We start from the raw sequence: 13,789 nt of genomic DNA, 5'->3' as shown, positions 1-13,789 counted from the left end.
CAGTACCTCAAAAGTACATTACCAACACATTTGTATACATGCACTGCTTTTTCGGGGATTACTTTGCCCCACACACACACATGATACACCATTTGAAAGGTAAACTTGCTCCCTTCAGCAAGAAAACAGCCAAACAAACCACACATTAATGATTTTATCACTAAATACAGTTTAAACATTCATTTTCATAAACCTGCAGAAAGACACAATGACCTGCAGGTGGCACCTCAACCGGAAAACATTTTTTGGCCTCTACTTATCAAAACAATTTATTGTATTACCAATCTACATATATAAATACCTGTCTGTGTTCATCAGCTCATGAAATACATTTAAATTTGACCAGCTTGCTTTTTCTGAAATTGCCTGCGCCCTCGATGACCAATGTGCGAAAATTTTGCATGGGCCAAGCTAGTATTATATATTGCTTATCCAAGCACAATGCCCCGTAGTGATAATATCCAACATAACGGTCACAGTATATATACCTTCATGGGTAAATACTTTGTGCCAGTAAAAAAAAAATTTCATACTCTAAATGCTCCATAAAGAGTACAAAAAATTAATTAACAGACAAAAGTAAAGTGTTTTATAATTTACTTTGGACTATTAGTGTACTTTGGAAACTTTGTTGGTCTTGGGATACAAATAAAAAGTGCTAATTTGTAATGCCTTGTAGTTTTAAATTGTATTTTAAGCATAAGTGAATATAAAATACAGATAAATGTTTTGAAAAAAGTATCTTCTTGCAGAAACCAGCAACCATGGGTGACGGTGAAATGGCCTGTTTTGGCGATGCCGCCCAGTTTCTCCGTAAGTCCGAGAAGGAGAGACTGGAGGCTCAAAACAAACCTTTTGATGCCAAGAACACCTGCTTTGTAGACGATCAAAAGGAACTCTATGTGAAAGGTTTGGTCACTGCTCGGGAAGAAGGAAAACTCACCGTGAAGACTGACGATGGAAGGGTAATTATTATAATACAGATCCCTAATAAATCAAATGCCATATTCTGCACATTCTAGAATATCACCACTACATATTGTTTTCTTTCCAGACTGTAACTGTAAAAGAAGCTCAAGTTTACCCTCAGAATCCTCCAAAGTACGACAAAATTGAAGACATGGCCATGATGACTCATCTGAATGAGGCTTCTGTGCTTTATAACCTCAAAGAGCGTTATGCAGCATGGATGATCTACGTAAGTCTGAAAGGTTCTAATTTGTGAAACCTAGGAAACCATCCAAAAACAATTACTCTAGAAGTTAGATTATATTTTCTAAAATGTAATATGTCATATCAAAATAGTGAACATTTTTCATCTATATATTATAAATCCCAGGAGAACGTGTAGACTCTGGTCTCCTACTTAAAGCCAACTGGGATAAAACCTAAGCAATAATTATTTGTTCGCTTTCAATGGTCTATCTTTACCCAAAATTACCAAACTTTTTACTTAACATATCTAACTTAATATCCCTAGATGGGTCCTAATAATTGTATTCTGGGACTATTGTCTATAAACTTTAAACGAGGAGACATCTTTTAAATAACTAATAGATATTCAGTCATATTTAATATGCTTCTTTCATATGGTATAAAATGTTTTTGATTAAGTGCTTATATCTTTTACAGACCTACTCTGGGCTTTTCTGCGTCACTGTCAACCCCTACAAGTGGCTGCCAGTGTACGACCCTAAGGTGGTAGCTGGATACAGAGGCAAGAAGCGTATGGAAGCCCCACCACACATCTTCTCCATCTCTGATAACGCCTATCAGTTCATGTTAACAGGTACAGATCAATCACATGATAAACAATAGTTCCACCTGATATTTCATAAAATATATAACCTGTTACCTTTATTTTGGCAGATCGTGAAAATCAGTCTGTCTTGATTACGTAAGTAATCGCTACTATATAGTTCCATACAAGCAATGTGTTTGATTTCTACATATTCATGATGTATTTGATCTCCTCTATCCCCAGTGGAGAATCTGGAGCTGGAAAGACTGTAAACACCAAACGTGTCATCCAGTACTTTGCAACAATTGCAGCTATTGGAGAGGCTGGAAAGAAGAAGGAACCCACCAACCAAATGAAGGTAAATGCAAAACTAAAGAAACCTTAGCTGACGCTATGAAAACATTCCTAACAAACCACGATTGTAACATTCATAAAATTACACATTACTAAGTATAACACTACTATAGTTTCTACTTTTAGGTCTATCAAATGATTTATCTTAGATGAACACAAATATATCTTAATCTGATATGTGAATATGCTTGTACATAAAGACACTAAGTCATTATATTATGCCTTTTAGGGAACTTTGGAAGATCAAATTATCCAGGCTAACCCTCTGCTAGAAGCCTTCGGTAATGCCAAGACTGTGAGAAATGATAATTCCTCTCGTTTTGTAAGTATTATAAGTGCAGTTCCACGCACACAAAACGTACACTTTCTCAAATTCTGGATAATCTGTAAACTCTGACCTCTCTCTGGTTTAGGGTAAATTTATCAGAATCCATTTCGGAACCACAGGAAAACTGGCTTCTGCTGATATTGAAACATGTAAGAATTACATTCTATATGTTCCTCTTACCTCTTGTCACGTATGACATATACTTATATATCATTTTCTATTAAAAAAAATTACAGATCTGCTGGAAAAGTCCAGAGTAACATTCCAGCTTTCCGCTGAAAGAAGCTACCACATCTTCTACCAGATCTTGTCAAACCATAAACCAGAGATCGTTGGTAAGTTTAGTGTCTGTAAGAAACTTGAAGAACTTTAAAGATATTACTGTGCAATGAGTAGATCCCAGATGTATTCAATGCACAGAACACAAGCAATGTAAATATAAATATAATATGAAAAGGCAGCACTGCACAATTCAAAATAATAGACAAAGTTGTGCCTTTATTGAGCCATGTGGATAGAGCAACGCTTCAGCCCCTCCTGGAGCCTTTTTCAGGCAATTTAAATACATATAACAAACTTTGTAACTTGGTCACAAACTGGTTTACTTTCTTGTGCTTAGAAATGCTTCTGGTCACCACCAACCCATATGATTATCCTTGGATCAGCCAGGGTGAAATCACCGTGAAGAGTATTGATGATACAGAAGAATTGGTAGCCACAGATGTAAGTATGTGGTACTTCAATTTAGAAGTTCTTGCTGTTAAATGTGATATATGTTAGTGGCTGACGTTTTCATACTGTATGATTTTCTGACAGACTGCTATTGATATCCTGGGATTCACACCAGAGGAGAAGATGGGTATCTACAAAATGACTGGTGCAGTCATGCACAATGGTAACATGAAATTCAAGCAGAAGCAAAGAGAGGAACAGGCTGAGCCAGACGGCACTGAAGGTTAGCACTTGTATTTAATATTTAATATACAAAATTGCTCCATTAACATCCACTTACAATTATATGGTGCTATATTCTAATACAGTTGCTGACAAAGTTGGTTATTTGATGGGCTTGAACTCTGCTGACTTGCTTAAGGCTTTGTGCTACCCAAGAGTCAAAGTCGGTAATGAATTTGTCACCAAGGGACAGACCGTGCAACAGGTACATTATAAAGAAAATAGTAAGAAAGAATTGGACTAGTTTAATAAACACTAATAAACACTGTGGTGATTTCCACTTTAGGTGAACAATGCTGTCGGTGCCCTCAGTAAGTCCGTCTTTGAGAAACTGTTCTTGTGGATGGTCGTTCGCATCAACCAACAGCTGGACACAAAACAGCCCAGACAATTCTTCATTGGTGTGCTGGATATTGCTGGCTTTGAAATCTTTGATGTACGTCTTCAACCTGTTCTATCATCATGAGTATCCGATCCAGCTGTTTTGTATTTTCTCATGTCCTTTTAATAAATTACAGTTCAACAGCTTGGAACAGCTTTGCATCAACTTCACCAATGAGAAGTTGCAGCAGTTCTTCAACCACCACATGTTCGTCCTGGAACAGGAGGAATACAAGAAGGAAGGTATCGACTGGGAGTTCATTGACTTCGGTATGGACTTGGCTGCCTGTATTGAGCTCATTGAGAAGGTAAACTCACATAAATAGGCTTTATAAGTCTATAGTAAGCATCTACAAGTTACTCAAAAACGCAATAACATTTGCTGTGTGCTTTTAGCCCTTGGGTATTTTCTCAATCCTTGAAGAGGAGTGCATGTTTCCCAAGGCCACTGACACATCTTTCAAGAACAAGTTATATGAACAGCATCTTGGCAAGTGCAAGAACTTTGAGAAGCCCAAGCCAGGCAAAGGAAAGGCTGAAGCTCATTTCTCTCTGGTGCATTATGCCGGTACTGTGGATTACAACATCTCTGGTTGGCTCGATAAGAATAAGGATCCATTGAATGAGTCTGTTATCCAGCTCTACCAGAAGTCTTCTGTCAAACTGTTGTCCTTCTTGTATGCTGCCCATGCTAATGCTGAAGGTAAGTGACTCATTCATGTCCATTATTGTATTTATCATATTGAGAACATTTACTAGGTTGCATGATAAAAATGATTCTTTTTTTTAATCAAAACCATTTTTAATGGTGACAATCACAATTTCCCAGCAATACATATTACATTCTTGTATTACATAACACTGTAAATCCATCCATTCTAAAGACATTGTTATATCATACCTGTATTATCTCATGGTATAACCTTAAAATTTGATTGTAAACCAATTAACAAAACTCCCCCCCCCAATTAAACTCTTCCCCCAAAACATCCCCCCTCCCCTTCTATGGTATGTCCTCTTTTCCTATGTGTTTGTTTCTGCAATATTCACTAATACATATAAAAATGATTATTAATATTTTGCTGTACTTTTACGTAGCGGATGCTGGTGGCAAAGGTGGAAAGAAGAAGAAAGGTTCCTCCTTCCAGACTGTGTCTGCTCTTTTCAGAGTTAGTATAAACTATTGTACATACAATATTATATATACACTAAATATATTTTTTCATGTATTCTTAATTTCCTTTAATATAGGATGTTCATTAGCCTTCTCAATTCATTGAAATCGATATTATTTTGTATTTTCTTCAGGAAAACTTGGGCAAACTGATGACAAACTTGAAAAGCACCCATCCTCACTTTGTGCGTTGTTTGATCCCTAATGAAACCAAGACTCCAGGTATTGATTTATACTGTATATTCCTACTTTATTGTGTAAATAGAGAACATTAAAACTGAACACCATTATTTATCATCGGCACAATCAAATTACTTTTATACTATCAGGTATCATGGATAACCACTTGATCATCCACCAATTGAGATGTAACGGTGTATTGGAAGGTATCAGAATTTGCAGAAAGGGATTCCCAAGCAGAATCCTCTATGCTGACTTTAAACAACGGTAATTTTATTTTCTTAAGTCAAAATAGCCTTGTACAAATCTGTTCTAACTACTTCTACTATTTAGTTTTCCTTACATTATAGCTCTGTTATAAAAAAAATTGTGATAACATATTACACTTATAAGTAACAAAACATTCAATATATTGCCAATTAAAATTGCAGAAACTGTTAAGATTGACCAGTATTTTTCAATTACTCTTGTTTGCTAGTTACAAGGTGCTGAACGCTAGTGCAATTCCCGAAGGGCAGTTTATTGACAGCAAAAAGGCCTGTGAGAAACTCTTGGGCTCAATTGATATTGATCACACTCAATACAAATTTGGGCACACTAAGGTATATTGTTAGTAGATATCAGATATCTTCGCTAACATGGACCGTTTTAACCCTTGAACTTATACTTTGGTTTTTTTTATTAATCCTTGAGGTGTTCTTCAAAGCTGGTCTCCTGGGTACTCTGGAAGAGATGAGAGACGAAAAGTTGGCAAAACTGATCACTAATACTCAGGCTCTTTGCAGAGGTTTTTTGATGAGAGTTGAGTTTAAGAAGATGATGGAAAGAAGGTATTTTTATTTAATGATATTAGAATATAACTCAATGATATATCCAATGTATTTTGTTTGGACAATCTAACACTAACTTCATTTCTTAAAACAGGGAGGCTATATTTGTCATCCAGTACAATGTTAGATCATTCATGAATGTCAAACACTGGCCATGGATGAAGCTCTACTTCAAGATCAAGCCTCTTCTGAAGAGTGCTGAGACAGAAAAAGAGATGGCAAACATGAAGGATGAGTTTGAAAAGACAAAAGATGCTTTGGCCAAATCAGAAGCCAAGAGGAAAGAGCTAGAAGAAAAATTGATTGTCATTGTCCAAGAAAAGAACGACCTTCTTCTCCAAGTCCAATCAGTAAACACATTTGCATATATCAACACATCCTTATATTAGGTAACTGAAAATAACATATCAAGCTAATATGAATTTTTAAATTTCTCTAGGAATCTGAGACTCTGGCTGATTCTGAGGAAAGATGTGAAGGCCTCATCAAGAATAAGATCCAGTTGGAGTCAAAGTTGAAGGAACTGAATGAAAGACTTGAAGATGAAGAAGAAAGTAATGCTGAACTGACAGCTAAAAAGAGGAAGTTAGAGGATGAATGCTCTGAGCTGAAGAAAGACATTGATGACTTGGAACTTACACTGGCTAAAGTTGAAAAAGAAAAGCATGCCACAGAAAACAAGGTACAGTCAACACTAACAACATTCTTGTCTTCCAATTAACTTCTCAATACATTTTTAAGCTCATGAGTGTTCTTCAATTACAGGTTAAAAACCTTACTGAAGAACTGGCAACTCTTGATGAAAATATCGCCAAAGTCTCCAAGGAAAAGAAGGCTCTCCAAGAAGCTCACCAGCAAACACTTGATGACCTCCAGGCTGAGGAAGACAAAGTCAGTTCTTTGACAAAAGCCAAGACAAAGCTTGAACAACAAGTTGACGATGTAAGTATTTGTAAAACATTTAATTTGTTTCATTTCACAGTTTGGATGAATCCCATTTTATCATGAATATCATACTTTATATTTATGTAGCTGGAAGGTTCCCTTGAACAAGAGAAGAAACTCCGTCTTGACCTTGAGAGAGCTAAGAGGAAGCTTGAGGGTGACCTCAAACTCTCTCAGGAAACAGTTATGGATCTAGAAAATGATAAACAACAAACCGAGGAGAAACTTAAGAAGTGTGTATTTGCGAATCTTGTTTTATACAAAAATCTGTATACAAAGCTGGTAGTTAAACTACATATTGTTTGTACTTCCTAGGAAAGAGTTTGAAATTAGCCAATTGCAAAGCAAGATAGAGGATGAACAGTCCCTGGGATTACAACTGCAGAAGAAAATCAAAGAACTGCAGGTAAAACCCTGTAACACAAGACTATATTGTATAGCAAAGATGTTATTACATGTAATGACCAAATGCTGATTTCTAGGCCCGTATTGAAGAACTTGAAGAAGAAATTGAAGCTGAACGGGCAGCTCGTGCCAAGATTGAGAAGCAGAGAGCTGATCTTTCTAGAGAACTTGAAGAGATCAGTGAAAGACTTGAAGAAGCTGGAGGTGCAACATCTGCTCAGATTGAGTTGAACAAGAAGCGTGAAGCTGAGTTCCAGAAACTGAGACGTGATCTGGAAGAAGCCACCCTTCAGCATGAAGCTACAGCTTCCGCCCTGCGCAAAAAGCACGCTGACAGTGTTGCTGAGCTTGGTGAACAGATTGATAACCTGCAACGTGTGAAGCAGAAACTGGAGAAAGAAAAGAGTGAACTGAAGATGGAAGTTGATGATCTTGCCAGTAACCTGGAGAGTGTCTCTAAAGCTAAGGTAATTTCATGGCCAAAATGTTTTCTATGAGTCTACTTAAGTTGTCAATGAAAATCTTACTAACATTTATTTTTGTAGGCCAACCTTGAAAAGATCAACCGCGTAGTTGAGGACCAACTCAGTGAAGTGAAGTCTAAGGATGATGAGCATCAACGTGTGATCAATGACCTTTCAGCTCAAAGAGCGCGTTCCCAGACAGAAAATGGTAAATTGATACATTAGCATCAACATAATTTATTTTTCTGTAGTATGTGAATATAACATTTTTGTAAAGTAAGAAATAATAATACCAAGTATAAACTCTAAAAATCTTCACTATTTCACCTCAACAATTATCTAGTTATTCGCTATGTAAAATATATATATTTTTTTAAAGTGGAGCATCAACTGTTTTCCTAATTGTAGGTGAGCTGTCTCGTCAAGTAGAGGAGAAGGAAGCTCTGGTTTCTCAGCTCTCCAGAGGAAAGCAAGGATTCACCCAGCAGGTGGAGGAACTCAAGAGACAACTAGAGGAAGAATCAAAGGTATACAGTTAGAGATGTTTGTTTATTGTTTATTGTTTGTTTATGATTCTTTTAATGTTTTAACAAACTAAATGTGTGTGTATATTTCAGGCTAAGAACGCTCTTGCTCATGCTCTTCAATCTTCTCGTCACGATAACGACTTACTTCGTGAGCAATATGAAGAGGAACAAGAAGCCAAGGCTGAACTCCAGCGCTCTTTGTCCAAAGCTAACGGTGAAGTTGCTCAGTGGAGGACCAAATATGAAACTGATGCCATTCAGCGCACAGAGGAACTGGAAGAAGCCAAGTAAGTTTAAACTCCAATTAATTATTACTCACAATAACTATTACTTTCAGACAAGAAAACAATTTATATGATATATCTGTTCAATGTACTTACAGGAAGAAGCTGGCTCAGCGCTTGCAGGATGCTGAGGAGCAGGTAGAGGCTGTGAACTCCAAGTGTGCTTCATTGGAAAAGACAAAGCAGAGACTGCAGTCTGAAGTAGAAGACCTTATGGTTGATGTGGAGAGAGCAAACAGTGCAGCAGCTGCTCTTGACAAGAAGCAGAGGAACTTTGACAAGGTAGATTTCCCAACCTTACACTGGGGTATTATAATTCTTATTATGCATATTCAGCATATTTCAGCTGGTTTGCTATATGTTAATGTAATATTTATTTATTTGTAAAGGTCCTGGTTGAATGGAAACAGAAGCATGAGGAGGGACAGGCTGAGCTAGAGGCTGCTCAAAAAGAAGCCCGTGCCCTAAGCACTGAAATCTTCAAGATGAAGAATGCATATGAAGAGGCCCTGGAACAAGTTGAGACCTTGAAACGCGAAAACAAGAACTTACAACGTATGTTTATTTAACAGAGATTAATTCTGTACTCTTTATACTTAGTAGTTGACTATAAATTAGGATGTTAGTTTTACCAGGATGTTTTAAAAAGATTTGGCTATAGTTTATAAACGCTCCACATATTTATCTTATATTATTTAAAATATAATAGTTTGAAATTTTCAAAAATTGTTTACTTCCTTATTTTAGAGGAGATTTCAGATCTGACAGAACAGATTGGCGACACTGGAAAAACCATTAATGAATTAGAAAAGGCCAAGAAACAGACTGAGCAAGAAAAGAGCGATCTGCATGCAGCTCTCGAGGAAGCTGAAGTAAGTTGCTAAAACTTTTATATATTCCTAAAATAAATTATTTGAGCTGTTTGAATAATCTAATTATAATTAATTCTATATTGAATCTAATTATATTACGTAATGTAATTATAAAACCTTAAGTGTGAATAGTGAACACCCAGTGCCGACTTTTTTTTCCGTAGGGTTATAATGATTGCAATGTCCTGGCATATAACAGTATCTTTTGATTACATATATTTCCATAATCAATATCAGGTCAGAAATACCTGCTGGTGACATATTTAATTAGGAAGGTCTGTGGTTACAAGAGCTGCACATCATAATATAAATTTATTAAAAGCATGTGGCCTTTAAATTGGTAAGTTTTGGGAATATTACTTTACCTTTCATCAGTTGTCAGAATAACTAGTTAACTTTGGAAAGGAATTTGTAATTTATATAAAATTAAAATGTATTTACATCTAAATATTTCTTTTTTACTTCTACAGGGATCATTGGAACATGAAGAAGCCAAGATCCTTCGTGTTCAGCTTGAGCTTAACCAAATTAAATCAGAGGTAGACAGGAAGATTGCAGAGAAGGATGAAGAAATTGAGCAGCTGAAGAGAAACAGCCAGAGGGCTATTGACACCATGCAGAGTACACTGGACTCTGAAATTAGAAGCAGAAATGATGCTCTCAGACTGAAGAAGAAGATGGAAGGAGACTTGAATGAGCTTGAGATCCAGCTCAGCCATGCAAACCGCCAGGCAGCAGAGGCACAGAAACAACTCAGAAATGTGCAAGGACAATTGAAGGTATACTTAAACAATTGTCAATATTTATAACCCCTCTACCATATATCGTCTCTATATTTTACTAATTTGCTATAAACTCATTACAAATAAAACAGTAACACAACAGTTGCATAGTTCATGCATATTTTTGCACTTTTCCAACAGGATTCTCAACTGCACCTGGATGACGCTGTCAGAGGACAGGAAGATCTGAAGGAACAGGTAGCTGTCATTGAACGTAGAAACAATTTGCAACAGGCAGAAATTGAAGAGTACAGAGCTGCTCTGGAACAGACTGAGAGATCTCGGAAGATTGCAGAACAGGAACTTCTGGATTCTAGTGAACGCCTTCAGCTCCTGCACTCTCAGGTAAGGTCTTCCTTTAAGCTGCAAGAACATACAAAACCTTCAAATAAGCCATGTGCAATATTAAAATTATATTTTCTCTATCAGAACACTAGCCTGATCAACAGTAAGAAGAAGCTTGAAGGAGACATTGGGCAGCTCCAGAATGAAGTAGAGGAGACTGTTCAGGAAGCAAGAAACGCTGAAGAGAAAGCTAAGAAAGCCATCACTGATGTAAGTCATCTTCATAATGCTTTCAATGTATGTCTATGCTTTCACAGATTCCTATATCTTTGAAATTCTTTATTTTTCTTAAGGCTGCTTTAATGGCAGAAGAGTTGAAGAAGGAGCAGGACACTAGTGCTCACTTGGAAAGGATGAAGAAGAACCTTGAACAGACAGTGAAGGATCTGCAGCACCGTCTGGATGAAGCTGAACAGCTTGCACTGAAAGGAGGCAAGAAGCAGCTCCAGAAACTGGAATCAAGAGTATGCATCATTTCACAGCATAAATAATAATGTTAAAACAATTAGACAAATAAATAATTATTAGTTTATGATTATGTTTTTCACAGGTGCGTGAACTGGAAAATGAACTGGAAAATGAGCAGAAACGTGGAGTTGAAGCCATCAAAGGAGTTCGTAAATATGAGAGGAGAGTGAAGGAACTGACCTACCAGGTAAAGTATAAAAAATGAAGCACAAATAGTTTCTAAATGGTTTCCGATAAAGCCTTTTAGTTTAGAAAGCTGATTTCTAAAATTTGAATAATTTCTTTCTTTTTGAAGACTGAGGAAGACAGGAAGAACAGCCTCAGACTTCAGGATCTGGTCGATAAACTGCAACTAAAAGTTAAAGCATACAAGAGACAAGCTGAGGAATCTGTAAGTAAAACTTTCTTTGCCCTTACCAGAATTAAAAAGTTTATTCTATATGTCAAACTTTTCTCTTACCATCATGTTCTTCTACTAACAGGAGGAACAATCCAATGCTCACCTGAGCCGCTTCAGGAAGGTCCAACACGAACTTGAAGAGGCTGAGGAGAGAGCTGACATTGCTGAGTCCCAAGTGAACAAGCTGAGGGCAAAGAGCCGTGACGTTGGTGGAAAGGTAGATTCTATTATCTATGAACTCATATAAGATAGGTGTACTTTCATGACCTGTGTAAAATTAACCTAATTTTATTTTATTTACTTGCAGAAGGAAAGCGAAGAATAAAAAGCATAAATGACTGAAAATTGAGAGAATCTCAAAATGGGAACTTTTCAGTTTTGGTCAATCCCCTGCCCACTTTATTTATCCCCTAAATAAATTTCATATTTGAGCTTTCCATAACTGCGTCATGTTGTGTTTCAAGACTGATGTTTCTCTTCTTGAATTTACTTCTTAAATTGTCAATACATTGTTGAAGAATAATAGGATTCTGGGATGTATACTCAACAGATGATCAACTAACGCTGAAATAAATGAAGTGAAACATTATTAAAATAATAACAAATTATATTAGAAATATCAATAACATGATTCTCATCACAATACTAGGTGCTTATGGGGCTTGATGTAGAATGTTAAGGAAGAATGAAAATGATGAGCATTTTGAAAACTTAGTGTAATAACTGAGGTTTACCAAGGTAAAATTGTTTGAAATTAGGTTTTTTTATATACTTTCAGTCATTCAACCCAGTTAAACTTTCAAAAAAATTCCATCACGTACAGCAGGGGTCTCAAACTTGGCTGGGTATATGGACCGCATATGGAGAAAATTTGAATTTGGGGGACCACATTCTTTGAAGGACAAAGTGACATTCTTAGTGATACCATATTTTTTCTATCTACCTCTTGAACATTTTTGCTGTTTTGTTTTTAAGCTTGTGTCATTATGGATGTGGTGATAACAAATGTGCACACATATTGTAGCTATGTCCCCATTTCTAGGTCTTCAGGGTTTTCATATTGTAGTTAAGCCCCCATATCCATGTCCCCATACTGTAGTTAAGTCCACATATCGTGTTGTGGTTATGTCCCCTTCCAGGTCCCTATATTGTAGATATGTCCCCATCCAGGTCCCCAAATTGTAGATACAGTAGGTCCCCATCCAGGTTTCCATATTGTAGTTATGTCCCCATCCAGGTTCTCATATTGTAGTCATGTTACCTTAATGTAGTTATGTCCCCATCTAGGTCCTCATATTGTATATATGTCCCCATCCAGATTCTCATATTATAGTCATGTCCCCATATTGTAGTTAGGTCCCCATCCAGGTCCTCATATTGTAGATATGTTCCCATCCAGGTCCCCATATTGTGGTCATGTCCCCATCCAGGTCCTCATACCGTAGTTATGTCCCTAGGTTTTAGAGGAGGAAACTAGAAAAAAGTGAAGCAAAAGATGTGGTCAGTTCTGTGCTAATATCCCCCATCCTCAGTGGCATAACTACAAAGTTATGGGCCCCGATGCGAACTTTCAAATGGGGCCCCCATGCCAAAATACACGCACATCTCCGCTCCGTACACCTCGTACACGTGCGGCTACGCTCCGCACACCTCGTACATACGTGGCTCCGCACACCTCGTACACACATGGCTCCGCACACCACGTACATAGGGCTCCGCTCCGTACACCTCGTACACACACGGCTCCGCTCCGTACACCTCGTACACACACGGCTGCGCTCTGTACACCTCGTACACACACGGCTGCGCTCCGTACACCTCGTACACACACGGCTGCGCTCCGTACACCTCGCACACACACGGCTGCGCTCCATACACCTCGTACACACACGGCTGCGCTCCGTACACCTCGCACACACACGGCTGCGCTCCATACACCTCGTACACACACGGCTCCGCTCCGTACACCTCGTACACACATGGCTGCGCTCCGTACACCTCGTACACACACGGCTGTGTTCCGTACACATTGTACACACGGCTCTGTTCCGTACACATTGTACACACACGGCTCTGCACACCTCGTACACACGGCTCCGCTCTGTACACATTGTACACACACGGCTCTGCCCCGTACACCTTGTACACACATGGCTCCGCTCCGTACATCTTGTACACACATGGCTCCGCTCCATACACCTCGTACACACATGGCTCCGCTCCGTACACATTGTACACACACGGCTCCGCTCCGTACACATTGTACAAACACGGCTCTACACACCTCGTACACACGGCTCTGCTCTGCACACCTCATACACACACAGCTCTGCTACATCCACCCTGTAAACCCCT

The 13,789-nt window shown here is 38.0% G+C and overlaps 1 protein-coding gene across 1 annotated transcript; it reads left to right on the top strand.

Moving 5' to 3' along the window:
• The first annotated feature begins 764 nt into the window (after positions 1-764).
• On the top strand, positions 765-11,759 carry LOC141101620 (myosin-4-like). The gene is made up of 39 exons (XM_073590795.1): positions 765-965; positions 1,055-1,198; positions 1,633-1,789; positions 1,870-1,897; positions 1,985-2,099; positions 2,325-2,417; positions 2,509-2,572; positions 2,660-2,758; positions 3,043-3,146; positions 3,240-3,378; positions 3,464-3,582; positions 3,664-3,813; positions 3,896-4,066; positions 4,155-4,461; positions 4,857-4,927; positions 5,067-5,154; positions 5,262-5,379; positions 5,591-5,714; positions 5,806-5,942; positions 6,037-6,292; positions 6,382-6,624; positions 6,708-6,884; positions 6,975-7,120; positions 7,203-7,293; positions 7,370-7,759; positions 7,838-7,964; positions 8,165-8,283; positions 8,374-8,570; positions 8,666-8,849; positions 8,957-9,122; positions 9,315-9,439; positions 9,910-10,218; positions 10,363-10,566; positions 10,651-10,776; positions 10,860-11,030; positions 11,117-11,221; positions 11,330-11,425; positions 11,517-11,651; positions 11,742-11,759. Exons 1-39 carry the CDS (start codon positions 765-767, stop codon positions 11,757-11,759), a joined length of 5,814 nt encoding a protein of 1,937 aa, XP_073446896.1.
• Positions 11,760-13,789: the final 2,030 nt, after the last annotated feature.

Source organism: Dendrobates tinctorius, unplaced genomic scaffold, assembly GCF_039654945.1.
Source record: "Dendrobates tinctorius isolate UK_male_01 unplaced genomic scaffold, ASM3965494v1 ptg000120l, whole genome shotgun sequence".
NCBI lineage: Eukaryota > Metazoa > Chordata > Amphibia > Anura > Dendrobatidae > Dendrobates > Dendrobates tinctorius.
The sequence above is the reverse complement of the archived record's forward strand: the minus strand, read 5'-3'. Positions and strand labels throughout refer to the sequence as shown.